The sequence below is a fragment of the Cornus florida genome, unplaced genomic scaffold, assembly GCF_030987335.1.
Source record: "Cornus florida cultivar Cherokee Brave unplaced genomic scaffold, ASM3098733v1 CherokeeBrave_3.0.0_Hap2_Chr07, whole genome shotgun sequence".
NCBI classification, from domain to species: Eukaryota; Viridiplantae; Streptophyta; class Magnoliopsida; order Cornales; family Cornaceae; genus Cornus; species Cornus florida.
The window spans coordinates 17,181,815-17,197,872 of record NW_026775577.1 but is presented as its reverse complement, the minus strand read 5'-3'; the positions used below and the strand labels follow the sequence as shown (position 1 = coordinate 17,197,872).

Below are 16,058 nucleotides of genomic sequence, written 5' to 3'. Positions count from 1 at the left end.
GTGAATAGTAAACTTGCCTTGCAAGAAATTAAAGCAGGTATGGCTCGACACTGAAAAAAAAAAACAAAAATATATATGCCTCTCTTTCTTCTATGTAATCTTGAATTTTATTGGGCACAAGGACATCCAAACCAGCATGTCAAAGCATTAATGGATGTATGGCTCGACACTGTTCTTCTCCTCACCGTTGTTGTCGTCGTGGTTTTTGCTTGTTATCGAAAAATGTCCGAATCATCATCTCGGAGTAGGGTGATTGAATCTTCCTCAACCCCGGTGGCCGAGCAAGAACTGAGCAGGTTTAATCCTTCACTCACAAAAGAAGAAAAAAAAAAAAAAATTGCTTTTTTTTAAATATATTTATTTATGTATTTTTATTTTTTTTGAGAATATTGGAATTATTTGGCATCTGATTAATTTGTCAAGAATACATCCATATAATCAAATATTAATTCCAAAATAGAATTACCGTCGTCCAAAGTAGTATATGGCTATGGGCCTACTATGTCTGGATCATCCATGGATGGGATGCATTAAAAAGCCCACCAATTTTTTTGTTGAAATAGTGGGCTTGAAGAGCACGGTTCAATTATATATATTGGTAGAGTTATGTGCCTGCCCAAGATTGATTGGGTCCGATTCAACAATGGTCTCTGAACAAGTTTAATTCTTTATCCATGAAAAAAAAAAAAAATTGTTTCTTATATATATATACACATATATATGTTTATTTGAAATCCTGAAATTTTCTCCACATAGTCAATATTAGGTTGGCCTCGATCATCCATTGTCTCTCTTTTTTCAGATGATTGAACTCTGCACTCCACTCCCAAATTCTCAAATGGTTAGGGATCTCCCTACTTTAGAATACTGGGGTACCTTATCTCTATCTAAGTCTCCTTTGATGTGGTGATGGGTCCACCTGATGAATGCTCTAATAATTAGGAGACCTTGAGATACGGTGCCCAAAGTATCGTAGAGCTAATCTACGTTGAGAAGGAACACTCTAATACACTCGCTTTGTTCTTACGGAAAATTATAACCTTAGACCCAATTTGACAACCACTTTTGCTTCGTATTTTTATTTTTATTTTGACTGAAGCAACATTTTCATTGTGGAGCTATTCAATAGTGTAATCAAAGCATGTTTTGTAACGTAATATTTGTTACAAAATTTTTGGAAGCAAAAATATAAAAACATGTTTGATAAAATTTTTTTGCAAGTTTAAAAAATAAAATGACTAGTTTAAAAGGTCATTTAAGAGGGTTTTTTCTAATTATTTTTAATTGCTACAGTACATACAGACAACAAATACTTGGTACTTCCGGTATTAGCTTCTTTTTCGGAACCGGTTTGATATTATTCAAATCATAGCATCGTAACAAACATTACCAAACATGCTTCTGTTTGGCCATGAACTCTGCATCCGCTGCTATCTGTTTCCTTGTGTTGTTGATGGTAAAGCTTATAGAGTTGCCAGAAACACATCCCAGCCATAATATCTACCTCTTTGGTATGCTCTTCGTCAACATCCTCCTCGTCAATTATTGCCGGATATTGCACCGAGAGTCTCGACGTTGGTGGATTGAGTATTCCTCAATCTCAGTGATCGAGCAGAATCCGGCCATGGTCCCGGAGCAAGTTTCCGTTATTCGAACCCGTGACTACATATAGCTAATGCCCACACTAAAACCAGAGTCACCACCACTATGTGACTACTGCTACCTTCACACCACCAGTATTTTACCCCACCGCCACCGTGGTAGAACTATCAGCATCATCATTATCAAATATACCAGAGTCCCATCATAGTCACACCACCAATTTTAATGAGTCCGATTATCATATGATTATCATATTGAACGGGGAAAAAATTATTATTATTATTATTCACAAATATCATTTATCCAAAAAAAATATATTATTATTATTATTCACAAATATCCCAATCTGGTGTTCAAATACTATTCCGGAATGTTGTTTTCACAGCCGTTCGCAACCTTACATAAAAGACTCACATTTCACCCAATGCAAACATTAAACATCAGATCTCAAGGATTACAAATTCCTTTCATATATAGGCTCAGATTCTGCTTAGAGATGCAAATTTAAAGAAAAAAAAGGACGACTTTTCAAGTAAAACCAATATAAGTGGCAAGAATTTCCAAGAAAAACACTATTAATATTAATTAGGGTTTAGACATGGAGAACAATAGTACAAAGAATAATCCTACAATATGGGTTTCATAAGATGGATTCTATGTGACTTGTACAAAATACAGCAATAGGCAAATGAACAAAAACCAGCTTTCTAGAAAAGCTTTATTTGAGCGAGAAAAGTTGCTCACAATATTACAATCAGCATAGAATTACTTAATGATTAAATCAAGGAATTACTTGCAGGACTACTGAAGAGAAGAAATGCACCTTCTTAAGTAGCAATGCTAACTTGAGAAAAAAAGCAGGAAGATGCTCTTATCTTTAGTCGGCTCTGGATTGTCCAGCACGGGAAGAGAGGATGATGCCAACAATGAGGCCATACAAAGCCAATGCCTCCGCAAAGATGAGAATGAGAATCATTCCAACGAAAAGCTTTGGTTGTTGTGCATTGGCTCTACAGAGACAGAATCAAACTTAAGAAACAAACATAAATTTATCTAATATGGCAATAGCCAGCACTATATTCCATATGAACATTGATCGAACCAAAGCTGCTCATCATTTTAACAGATTTCAATGAAAGGGTGCAAATAAATCAAACAAGAGGGCACGGAAAATAAAAAAACAGAGAATTTATGAGACTCAAGCATAAACCATTCTTGGAATGTAATATAAAGCTATATTATGCACAGATACAATTAACCTAAACCAAGGAAGAAAATCCATATGCGACGTTTGTTTGCAGTGTTAAGGTAAGACAGTGCTTTCAAACTACTAATACCCATTAAACTGTACACATGAGACTAAAATTAAGTGTCATGTATAAGATAAATGCAAAACTAATATCTAGTCCTTTACTTGTAATAATGCCGTTGTGAGTTAAGGATAGCTTCCTTGTTTCATTGGAACTAGCCTATGATCAACTATTGCACTTCTTAGTCTCAATATGTTGTACTTATTGAGACTCTATGCAATACCCATAACAAAAAGCCCTGGTAGAATACATTGAATTTACATCGTAAAAAATAATAAATAAATAAATAAGTGATGCACAATATGAACATCTATTCAAGAGCAAAGCTACATGGCATTGTATTGCAATAAGATTCATGACCATGCCATCATATAGAACTATGTATAGGCTCTTATTGCTCCAAAACTTATAAGGGCTGTGTTTGTCGGCAAGAATACACTCCAAGAGATGAATTTATTCTACGTCACTCCTTACATATGTGCAAAATAACTGAATTACACATGCAAATATTCATAAATCGTTAATTCTCGAACACCACCTTTTAATCAAGCAATTTAGTCCCCATGAACCAATACATTTTAACTACATATATTGTCTATTGTTGAATTCTTAATTGCAAAGAATATAACAAAAAATCAAAGAACTCAATATGCACTAATATTAATTTTCCAGTTCTCCATTTAAAATCTATGGAGATCCAAAGTTCGGAGGGAAAAGCAGAGACCTTCTGGACCCAAATAAGCTAGTACATAACTCTCAGAACCAATATATTATACTTTCTCCTACCGTCTGTCAGGCTGTCTAAAATGTGAAGGACACACTTGAGTATTAAAGGACACATTTGTTCAAATCATGTGCTTGAGAATGCAAAGCGAAATACACTGTAGATACAAGTCAACACTTATTTTACTGGGGATGCAACTTATAGATAATATGCCAAGCAAAATGGAATGAAAATCCTTTAATTAGCCTGGTAACACAACAAGCAAATAACCTCAGCTACATGGACTCTTCAAAAGTAATAAAGTACCCGTGTCGGACACATACATATCCCTCGGACATGGGTATGAGATATGTGTCCGACACTGTTGGTTAGACATGTACTTAAAAAACATATCTAATCATTCAATTATATTATATTATTACTTGAAAAAGAGTTAAATGCCTATATTAAACATTATATTAGATAAAATTAATAAAATGAATATTTAGCCGTGTCCATGTGTCCTTCTGTTTGGAGATTTGACACATCCGACACATGAATACATAGCCGTGTCCGACACCCGTACCCGAGTCCATGTAACATAGCAAATAACACAAACACAGCTTCAATCTACTCCCCACGAAGTTACATCACAGAGGATTAAAAAAGCCTAAAAGGAATTCACAGGAATGGAATTAACAGAGTCAAAAATTTAGATGCATAACTCAGGATAGAAAATCAGTTATCCTTCATTTTGGAGAATTATGTTATTGGTTTAAAGTTTTCCAACACAAATTCTATGACGATTCTAAACTTTTGTCCTAGGACAGAGGAAGAAACGAACTACAACAAACTAATAAAGCAGGGCTAGGGTTACCTCATGATCTGAAGTATTAATCTTTTTGGTTTGTTCCTCTTTGGCCAAACTCATTTTTCCTCTTTGGCCAAACTCATCTTGTTTTTTTCTTCTTTTTGTTTGCAGCTTCTACCTCATCAGTCTTTCCTAAATGCACTATTCCTCACCTCTTGAGGATGAAGAAGTCAAAATCAGTTGGCCGAAGAGGAACAAGCCAAAAAGATTAAGACTTCATATCATATGGTAACCCTTATCCTGCTTTATTAATTTATTGTAGATTTTTTTTTGCTTTTCTTTTCTCCTCTGTCCTAGGAAAAAATCTTAGAATCATCTTAGAACTTGTGTTTTAAATTCATTAAACAAATATCACAGTTCTCCAAAATGAAGGACACCTGATTTTCTATCCTGAGTTATGCATACTCTCTGTTCATTCCATGCCTGTGAAATCCTTTTAGGCTTTGTTAGTCCTCTGTGATGTAACTTTGGCAATTTCCAATCACATTGAGTATTAAAAGTCACATTTGTTCAAAACATGTGCTTGAGAATGCAAAGCTAAATACACTATTGATACAAGATACAAGTGAACACTTATATACTTAATTTATTGAGTATGCAACTTATAGATAATATGCCAAGCAAATTAAAATGCAAATCACACACACACACAGCTTCATTTAACATCCAACACTTCTCAATTTTCATTTTCAATGAAAAAAACTGAGACTTTGGATTTCAAATAGATTATAATTAAAACAGAAATAAGCAAAAGGAGGATATATGTAGGTGGACACTACCTAACACCAGCATCACCAACGATTCCAATAGCCATTCCAGCCGAAAGCCCGGCTAGACCGCAAGAGAGACCGGACGAGAGGTGGGCATAACCATCGAAAAGGTAATAGGATTTGGCCTTAGGGTTAATCCCTGTGCTGATAATAACAGCAATAATCAAACCATAAATACCCAACACACCCGCCATAACAACCGGCACAATCGACTTCATCACAAGCTCCGGCCTCATAACCCCCATTGACGCCACACCCACACCGCTCTTTGCCGTCCCATATGCAGCTCCCATACCTACAACAACCAATCCACATTTTAAGCCTCAAAAGATTCAAAATTTGGATACACTTTTAATTTCCAACACTTTCAGGAAACCAAACAGAAATAATCCAATTGAGATGTACATTTGGGTTAGGGTTTTGCTTACAGGAGAAAACGAGGGCAGCTGCAGCGCCGAGGAAGCCGAAGAACGGGGCGGTTTCATCACCGCTGGATGAAGATGGTGTCATTTTTTTTTTTTTTTTTTAGGGTTTGATTGTATCGGGGAATTGGAAGAAGATGAATGATTTGATTTTCCGATCGGCAAAGTTGTTCGTGTAGGAAAAGAGGAGAGTGAGTGTTGTCTAGTCGCTGTCCAACTGTCCCTCCGACCACTATCGAGGAAATTTCGTAGCAAGTCGTACATGGATTGGGCCTATAAAATAAATACTTATAGATTGGGCTAGCACAGTTTACGAAATTACATAATTATTTTTTCAAATGATAATTAAAATAAATTTATTAAAATAATTAAACTCATATAAAGTATTAATTAAGATAAACAGATTATAAAATTAAATAATGATAACAATTTAAAAAATATTTATAATAATAAATTAGAATATTATTCTGTAAAATATAATTAACAAAACTCTAAAACGATCTATGAATGTGCTTTTAAATTCCTACAACAATATCAAACTCAAAACTATTTTTTTTATATATTACAATTCACTAATAATTATTTCAGTAATGACTAATATTTAACAAGTCAATGAATATAATTATTGAATTTTTTTTTTTATCCATACTAAGACGTCTGAATTTATTTTATATATTTTCTTGCCTAATTAAAGAGACTAAATTATTTATTTCTTTATATATTTCGTTGTGTAATTAGATTTCTTTATTAAAAAAATTCATAATAAATAGGTAATTTAAGTTTTATAGAATAATGACCATGAGTGAAAGTGTTTGTATAGTTTTTTATATATATTTATTGAAATTAATAATATTATATAAAATCTAAAAGATAATTGTTTTATATATTTATTGAATTAAATAATAATATGAAAATAAAATTATTGTTAAAAAATTAAATATAAGAATACATTTTTGTGTAGAATTCTTTAAAAATTAAATTATATTTTTACTATTATTATTTAAATTTAAATTTAAAACCAAACACAAAACGTAAAATTATTTTTTTTTATTTTTATTTTCAATCCAATCAAGTTGGCTTGAGAGACCGACCCCAATTGATTGTCTTGAAAAATCCGCAAATGATAAAAATAATAATAATAACAATAAGACAACTTATACTGGCTATACATAATATATATAGAGTATGTCTAGGGATGGCAATTTGACCCGCCTTGCCCTGTCCGATTTTGGTTTGATGTAATAAAAATCTGTGCGAGTTTGGTGCGAGGGCGGGGAACCGTTTAAATAAACAAATTACTTAAATACCCTTATTTCATTAATATATATATTTCCTATTAAAAACCCTAGGTTTCTTAACTCTCATTCACATAATTCTTCTCACCACTAGGTTCTTCTTAGTCTTTCAGAGGCTAGTCTTCACTCTTCAGACTTATAGAGAGCATTACGCTGCAAAATAAGAAATTGAAATTGAAAGCCTTGTTCTCATACTGCTTACGAATCAATTATCTCCTTTTCCCTCTTCTATATTACTTATTTTTTTTCTTCTTCTTTCATGGTATTTGAGTTCTTTCTTTCTTTCTCTCTCTCCAACCTCTATTAATGAGATTTTTTTTCTTCATTTTTCATGGGTAATTGAATTTTGATCTCGTTCTTTTCACTATTGTTGGATTTCAGTTTGCTTATGAAGTTTTACAAATGATAGATCTATTAATTAGTCATTTGTGTGGGTGTAGATGTTATATAATTCCAATCTATTACATATATATACATATAGATGTACTATATATATATCCTGGCATATCCATATGATTCCTATCTACTTCACTCTCTCCTTTCCGTGTGTCTATATATGCTTTATCTCTGTGTGTCTATATATATATATATATATATATATATATATATATATAATATAATAGAGGGTTGTAAGGTAGGTGTAATGAATGGCCGCATAATTTGTATCAAAAGATGCAACCACATGAGCATTATTATTTTACCTGTATAAGAATATTAAAGTAACAAATGAATTTGATTGGAAGGAAAAGTCGCAATGAAAAAAAAAAAAAAAAAAAAAAACAAATCTATTTCAACAATAAATAAATTATAGTCTTAAACAGGGCGTGGCGGGTACCCACGAGGGTAAAAATGTTAAACGGAGGCGGGGTTATGGTGAAAAGTCCCCCCGTTTTTGCGGTTTTGGGCGAGGATAAGGGCGGGGGAGGGTACACCCGCCTAACCCGTTGCCATCTCTAAGTATGTCAAAACAGTTCAAATTCATCCAAATTAATCAGAATTATTAAGAATCAACATTGTAATTATTCAAAAGATTTGGTTTTAAGTAATAGAACCAATTTTAACCTAATATTGTCTAGGATTAATTAACTTCATTTTATTAAACTAATTCAAATTAAGTTTATCATTTGATATCTTTAAATTAAAGTTAAAAATCCAATTTTTGTTTGCAAACCTAATTTTTAAAATAAAATAACTAAAATGCCAATTGTGCGTGCATCCAAACGTTTTTTTGCTCGAGTGTGATTTTTTTATTATTATTTGTTATTGTAGGTGCAAAATTCTGTTCAACCAATAACAATTGAGAAAAATAATACAACACACTCAAGAACAGTAAAAATAAATAAGAACAGTGTATAGAGAAACGTAGAATTGCTTGGATCCCTTTATTGAAGGTCTGGGCCTTTATTTATATACAAAAGTTAGAAGAATTATGGTAGGACTCGCGTTGCTTGTCCTCTAATTCTTTCTATATATCAATTTCTTTACAAATATAATTATTTCCTCTTTATAATTCTTCCTTTACGGATTTTCCTTACACAGAACTTACTTCTTTTGATGAATCCTTTTCCTTGTAGGACCGGCTCCTTCTTTAAATGGATTTGGGCCGCATCTAACTTGGTACACATGACTGTTGGTGTCTTGATTCGAGCTTTAGTAAAGCTCGTAGTTAGATAACAGGAGTTTTGGGCTAATGACCAACTCAACTTGGGCTTCTGACGAGATGGGCTTTGACCTTTATCGAAGATAAAGTTATATTTATGATGATGTGGATTGCTCTTATTGGACGGAGATTTTTCCCTCCACACTTTGCCCCCAATTCCCTCTTTAATTGGATTGCGGCTCCTATTAAAAAGGGAATTGAAGTTGCACGGTTGTCTTTTTTACCGAAAGACGTTTTGAAGATTGCCCATTGTTATTCTGCCTTAAGAGATTCTATAAGGGTTACTTTTACTCTCACTACGTTTCTTGCATTCTTCACTCCGTCGTCTTATCAGGTTAGTTCTTCATCTTTTTCTCTTCGATCTTGCATTATGAGTACTTCGACTCTTTCTGAACGTATAGATATTGTAGATTCCGAGTCCACTCCCTTATCTTCCCCTTATCTCATTAGGGTTCCCCCACCTAGTGTTTCGAACTTTCCTAAACCTGTAAGTGACTCGGCTAATCAGCCAGGTGCTTCCCCGATCCAGGCTGAAACATCCACCTCTGGGTCGGAGAATATCCTCACTAAGGAAGAAAGGAATATAATCCTATCTATTCGACGCATCCCGTTCTCCATTGAATTCGTAATGGAAGAATTCGAGATTCCCGAAGGGATAGAAATTGCAGAGTACCCCAAAGGCGCTGATTTTTGCGCCGGCGAGGGCGTCGGAGAAGACGAGTTGCTCCTCTCTGTTGGGCATCTCAACGCTCTTAGGTTCCCCCTTCATCCCTTCTATCATTTAGTCTTCAACAAATTGGGGATTGCACCCCTGCAAGTAAACCCTAACTTCCTTCGAGTAATCTCAGCACTCCTCATTCGTCGGTGGCAGGAGAGTCTTGACCTAATTCTGGCTGACTTGCTAATTACTTATTCTATTTCTAAGCATGGAACCGAACCTTGTCGTTTCTTTTTCACTTCCCCCTTGCACCAAAGGATATGTACAGACCTTCCTACTTCTGAGAAGAAGTGGAAAGAGAGAATGATAATTGTTAAAGGGAGATAGGCCGTGCCCCAATCGAACAAACTGCCAATCCCTCACAAGTTCGGGAACTTAGGTATAGAACATCCCCCCTTTCTTCATGAAGAGTGCTCGGGCTGTTTCCCATGTCGAGTCTTATTATCCTATATATTTACGAGTTTCTTAGTATTTTTTCAGCAACATTTCCTTCTTCGGCTGCCAAGAAGAGGCTTTCCTTCCAAGAAAAGCAGGTCTGGAGCAACCCTCCCTCGATCGAGAGCTTACTCACTTCTGTGAGTCTTAAAGCAATTGCTTCCAGAGCTGTAGTCGCTGATCTCATGGACCTCCCACTTCCATCATTTGATAGTTTCCCCATGACTGAGCAGAAAAATAGAGGGCTGAAGCCTTGAAGAGCAAAGATGCAGGGAATGCTCCGTTAACTATATTGCGTACAAATGAGCATGAAAAGGAGATTGACGAAGTCCCTTTGAACAAAAGGGCAAAGCTGAACTCCTCTTCAACCGCGAAATCCAAGGGTGCTTCCAACCCAAAAAACAAAGGGAAGAAAACCGAAAAGGTTAACCCTGAGGATGAGGTCAGCGCTAACGTCCTTGCTGAGGCTGGAGCACCTTGGACTCCTTCCTTCTCGAGGGCTGACAAGTCCATCCTCTATGTTGGTGATTCTATGATCACTAACCCATCTGTAGCACTGGCCGTTGCTCGGGGAATGTGGCTCTCCAAGGATGAAGAAATTATCGGCAGAATGGGGTTGGAACAGCTACTCCCATCTGCCCCTGTTCGAGCCATAGAGGTTTGCTCCGTCCTTCATTTCCATTGTCATAATTGCCTTACACACTTTCTTACATTGTTGTTATCTCATAATGCAGGGCTTGTATCATACTATGGCCCTCTGTGCTACTGCTGAGGCTCAGTCTCTTTCCCTTAAGAAGCTCGAGAAAGACCTTAGTAATTCTGAGAAGAAGGCATCCCATGCCATTGCCAATGCACAAATTGTATACAAGGCTCGGAATGTTTACAAGAAGCGTTTGGCTGCTTCTGATGCCAAAGTTGAGTCGCTGGAGGCTGAAGTCCAGCGTTTGAATAATGCCCTTAGCACCTGCATCATTGCAGAGAGGCAGATGCAAGGTCGTTACACCAGTTTGGTGCACTTATCTAGCGCCAAGGCCTTCAGGTCCGGCTTCAATCAGGGTTCAGGGGAAAAGACAACAGATCCTGAGGCTTTTGATGCCCAAATGGGAGTGTCTTTCCCTTATGATGAGGGTTCAAAATCTCAGGAAGCTGAAGTTCCTTTTGCCGAGATGGTGAAAACTCATCCTGAGGTCCTTTCAGCTCCAAGTGTCTCCACTTTTGCAACTGGCCCATCAAATCCTCCACCTGCAAGTCCAACTGTGGCAGATGCTTTTGAATCTACCCCGTTTGATCCGAAGAGGAAGTAGGATCGAGTAAATTTTTTTTTTTTTTTGGTAATGAAACAACATTGGGAATGAATTATATAACCATGTTTCTTAAGCTGTGTCATTTTTATTCTGCTTCGACTGAGTATGCTTGTATGTTTTTAATATTGCACACACTTTGTTAGATGAGATTATTTTTAAGGAAAGTACCCTGCCTAAGAGTTCCTTATATGTTCTATTCCGAAGCAAAATAAATAAGATGTGAAGAAGAGATATCCTCTAATGGTTTATCTGATAATAGTGGATTGTTTTTTCCTTTGGTGATTTAACCGTTAAGGGAACCCTTCTTGAAATGGATTTGTGTGAAGCAAGTATATTTATACTTGTTTCTTCTTGTAGTTTTTCGATGTGGGACAATCTCGTGGCTTATATTATCGAACTTAGAATCAGTGAATATGAGCGTAAGAGTAAGGTTTGCCGAGCCAGACACTTAGGGTTCGAGGCAAATAATTACTTCCGGCGTTGAGCCTGAGGGGAGGTTTGTTTGCCGAGCTGGCCACTTAGGGTCCAAGGCGAATAAATTACTCCCCGGTGCTGAGCCTGAGGGAGGTTTGCCGAGTTGGACATTTAGGGTCCGAGGCGAATAAATTACTCCCCGGCGCTGAGCCTGAGGGGAGGTTTGTTTGCCGAGCCGACCACTTAGGGTCCAAGGCGAATAAATTACTCCCCGGCGCTGAGCCTGAGGGAGGTTTGCCGAGCCAGACACTTGGGGTCCGAGGCGAATAAATTACTTCCCGGCACTGAGCCTGAGGGGAGGTTTCCCTAGCCGGACACTTAGGGTCCGAGGCGAATAAATTACTCCCCGGCGCTGAGCCTGAGGGGAGGTTTGCTGAGCCGGACACTTAGGGTCCGAGGCGAATAAATTACTCCCTGGCGCTGAGCCTGAGGGAGGTTTGCTGAGCCGGGCACTTAGGGTCCGAGGCGAATAAATTACTCCTCGGCGCTGAGCCTGAGGGGAAGTTTGCATATATTTTCCTCAAACAACTTATCATGAGGCCAAGGATTCAAAAATGATAAAAGGCCAAGAAAACGAGTAACAGTGGCTGTGAAGTTTCTTATTTGTTGACTTTGGAGACTTTCCTCCATTGATACTCCCTTCTTGGCAACCAAATGTAATGGACTACGCATATATTAACCGCATTTATTTTCTATTTCTATCCGATGTGGGACATAGACTAAATTTTGTCAAAAAGGTCGGTGTAAGGAATGCCTCTGGTATTGAGTTTGACAGCCTTTAATACCAATGGGCCCTCCTTACACCGCAGTCAACTATTTGAATATTCCCATATATAATAGAATGTAACACATACTTTTTTGTCGATGTGGGATAGAGAGTTTTAACCATAGGCCATAACTCATTGTTGATGTGGGATAGAGAGTTTTAACTAGAGGCCATAACTCATGTTTTTCCTTAAAAATCATTGTGACGAATGCTTTTTAACAGCTTGCTTCTAACATTACTTTGCATAAAAATTGCATAATGCGACTTGGCATGCATAAAAATTGCATAATGCGACGCATGCATAAAAGTTGCATAATCATAGAATAGTATGACCCCCATTTTTATGGAAAGAAATAAATAGAGTAGAATTGTATTGAATATGATAGAAGCAAAATAAAGAAAAGTTTGGCTGACTGTGGGCATACTAAGCCTTATTTGTGAAGAATTTGTAGCAAAATTGACAAACTTATCTAATGGTAATACCTTTTAAGGTGTATTGCATTCCAAGGACGCGCAATGGGATGTCCGTCAGCTTCGGCCAAACGATATGCTCCTTTCCCCACTACTTCGGTAACCCTGTAAGGTCCGGTCCAATTAGGTTCCAGTTTCTTTACATGAGCTGTCTCTTGCTTCAAAACCCAATCGCCTACCACAAAGCTCCTGAATCTAACGCGTTTATTATAACTATTGCGCAGCTATTGCTGATATGAAGCAAGCTTAATTGCTGCAGCATCCCATTTTTCGTCCAGGAGATCGAGACTATGTTCGAGCTGCTGACTATTGTTTCCTTTAAGCAATAAGAATGTCCGAAGGGTTGGAACTGCTGCTTCAGTTAGGATCACAGCTTCAGATCCATAAGTCATGGCAAAGGGACTCTCTCCCGTAGGCCGCCGTGGTATGGTTCGGTACGCCCAAAGCACCTGAGGGAGATTCTCGTACCATTTCGTTTTGAATTTCTCCAATTTCTTCTTTAAACAACTGAAAATTGTCCGATTAGTTATTTCAGCCTGTCCATTCCCTTGTGGATGACTAACTGTAGCTAACTTTTGTATAATTCCATGCTCAGTAAAGAATTTTCTTGTACTTCTATTGTCGAGGTTATTACCATTGTCCATCATAATGACTTTTGGGACCCCAAACCGGCAAATGATGTTGTTCCAAAGGAAACTTTTTACCTGCTCATGGGTCATACTTGAGTAGGCCTCGGCTTCTACCCATTTAGTGAAATAATCTGTAGCCAGTAGCACATACTCCTTTTGTTCCACAGTCTTGGGTAACGGGCCCACCATATCAATCCCCCATTATGCGAATGGCCATGGATTTGCCATTGCGTGCAAATTTCGGCAAGTTGATGTTTCATGGGACCGTGATGTTGACATTTGTCACACCTCCGTGTACACTCTTCTGCATTCCGGGCCAAGTACGGCCAGAAGTAACCTTGAGTCAGGACTTTATGCGCGAGGGATCTGCCCCCAGAATGGTTGCCATAATCTCCATCATGGATTTGTCTCAACACCATAAGAGCCTTAGTAGGGCTTAAACATTTCAGGTAAGAACCTGAAAATGACTTTCGGTATAACTGATTGTTAATGATGGCGTATTTAGCTGCGGTGATACGGAGCTTCCGTGCTTCAGACTTCTGGTCTGGAAGAACTTCATGCTTGAGGTAAGCTTCCAATGGATCAATCCAGCATGGTTCTCGAGGAATAATTAGAACCACTATTACTTCATGCGGAGGATTAATGCTGGGCTCGTCCAAAACGTCAATAGGCACAATCCGAATCAGATCCTCATTTGAAGATGACGCTGATGTGGTCAATTGATCTGCTTCGGCATTCTCAACACGAGGTACCTGATAGAATTCGATCTGATCGAATCCCTGTGCAACGTTTTCTACAGCTTCTTTATATGCTTTCATTCTTTCCTCTTCGGGATGGTACTGACCTGTCACTTGATTTATAACAAGCTGTGAGTCACTAAAAACCTTTAAGCAACGTACCTGGAGACTGCTAGCCAATCGAAGACCAGCAAGTAATGCCTCGTACTTGGCCTCATTGTTCGTAACTGGGAACTTCAAACAGATAGATTGCTGCAGCTTGGTGCCTTCGGGTGTTGACATTACAATGCCTACTCCTGCACTTGCTTGATTCAAGGAACCATCAACTCGAAGTTCCCACTGTGGTTCAGGGTATGCCGGTTCTTCAGGAGTATCTTCATACTCGAGAAGAAAGTCCGCTACGGCTTGTCCTTTGTGCGACACCTTCGGCTCATAAGTTATGTCGAAGGAACTAAGCTCGATAACCCACTTGGTAATTCTCCCAGATAAATCGGGCTTAGAGAGTATACCCCGTATAGGATAGTTGGTGAGCATCATAATGCTATGAGATTCAAAATAATGCCGAAGCTTCCTCTTAGCGTAGATCAAAGCTAAGATGACTTTTTCTACTTTACTATATCGCGTTTCCGCATCTATCATGGTCTTACTTGTGTAGAAGACTGGATATTGCCTCTTTCCTTCCTTTCTAATCAATGTTGCACTTGTCGCTGTATTAGAAATTGCCAAATACATAATAAGAACCTTCCCGGGTTTGGTGCGGATAGAATTGGTGGTTCAGCCATATAACCTTTCAACCGACTGAGGGCTTTCTGCTGCTGAGGTCCCCATATATCTTTATTCTTGGATCGTATAGCATCGAAGAATGGTTTGCACTTATCTGACAATCGGGATATAAACCGGCTGAGTGCTGCGATCCGACCAGTAAGAACCTGTACCTCCCTGCGATTTTTTGGTTCTTGATTCTGGATGAGGGCCTTAGCTTGAGCCGGATTTACCTCTATCCCTCTTTTATTCACTATGTGGCCGATGAATTGACCTGATGATACCGCGAAGGAGCACTTGGTTGGATTCAACTTCATGTTGTACTTCTTCAAAGTATTGAAAACTTCCTGTAGATACTTCGGATGATCTTCTTTCTTCACACTTTTAACCACCATGTCATCTATATATGCTTCAACTATCTTTCTCAGTAGATTATCGAATATCTTGTTGACAAGGCATTGATAAGTAGCTCCAGCATTCTTCAGTCCGAAGAGCATGACCCTGTAACAATAAGTCCCCTTTTCTATAATAAAAGCCATTTTTTCTTCATCTTCGGGGTTCATAGGAATCTGATTATATCCCAAGTATGCATCTAGGAATGTCAACCTCTCATAGCCGGTGGTAGCATCAACCATCTGGTCTATCTTGGGCAGAGGGTAGCTATCTTTAGGGCAGGCTTTGTTGAGGTTGGTATAATCTACCAAACCCTCCATTTTCCATTCTTCTTTTGTACGACTACCACGTTCGACAACCACTGTGGATATTGCACTTCTCGAATGAAACCTGCTTGCAACAATTTGCTCACTTCTTCAGCTATAATGTAATTGCGTTCATGGGTAAACCTTCGGTGTTTCTGCTTGATCGGTTTGAACTCCGGATCAACCTTCAGGCTATGGCAGGAAACTGTGGGATCGATCCCTACCATGTCCGACTGATCCCATGCAAAGGCATCTGCATTGCTCTGGATAACATCAATTAATGCCTCATTTTCTTCGGACGTGGAAGAAGAACCTAGATAAGTAACCTTCTAAGGGTCGCCGAGGATAACTTCCACAGCTTCGAGGGTCTCCTCAGTGGGCTTCGCAATTTACTCTTCCTCCTTTCCCTTAACATACTTGGGTAAAGGGTT

At 38.0% G+C, this 16,058-nt stretch overlaps 1 protein-coding gene across 1 annotated transcript; it reads right to left on the bottom strand.

Moving 5' to 3' along the window:
• Nucleotides 1-2,159: 2,159 nt before the first annotated feature.
• Nucleotides 2,160-5,930, bottom strand: LOC132266614 (V-type proton ATPase 16 kDa proteolipid subunit-like). The gene is made up of 3 exons (XM_059767541.1): nt 5,685-5,930; nt 5,266-5,551; nt 2,160-2,612 (listed from the first exon to the last, which is right to left on the bottom strand). Exons 1-3 carry the CDS (start codon nt 5,764-5,766, stop codon nt 2,480-2,482), a joined length of 501 nt encoding a protein of 166 aa, XP_059623524.1. The 5' UTR covers nt 5,767-5,930; the 3' UTR covers nt 2,160-2,479.
• Nucleotides 5,931-16,058: the final 10,128 nt, after the last annotated feature.

Bases quoted from the DNA above. Each gene is read 5' to 3' on its own strand.
- LOC132266614 (XM_059767541.1), bottom strand. From the start codon at position 5,766: ATGACACCATCTTCATCCAGCGGTGATGAAACCGCCCCGTTCTTCGGC. The intron at 5,552-5,684 runs GTAAGCAAAACC...TGGTTGTTGTAG, and splicing joins AGCTGCCCTCGTTTTCTCCT to GTATGGGAGCTGCATATGGG. The intron at 2,613-5,265 runs GTAGTGTCCACC...CTGTCTCTGTAG, and splicing joins GTTGGTGATGCTGGTGTTAG to AGCCAATGCACAACAACCAA.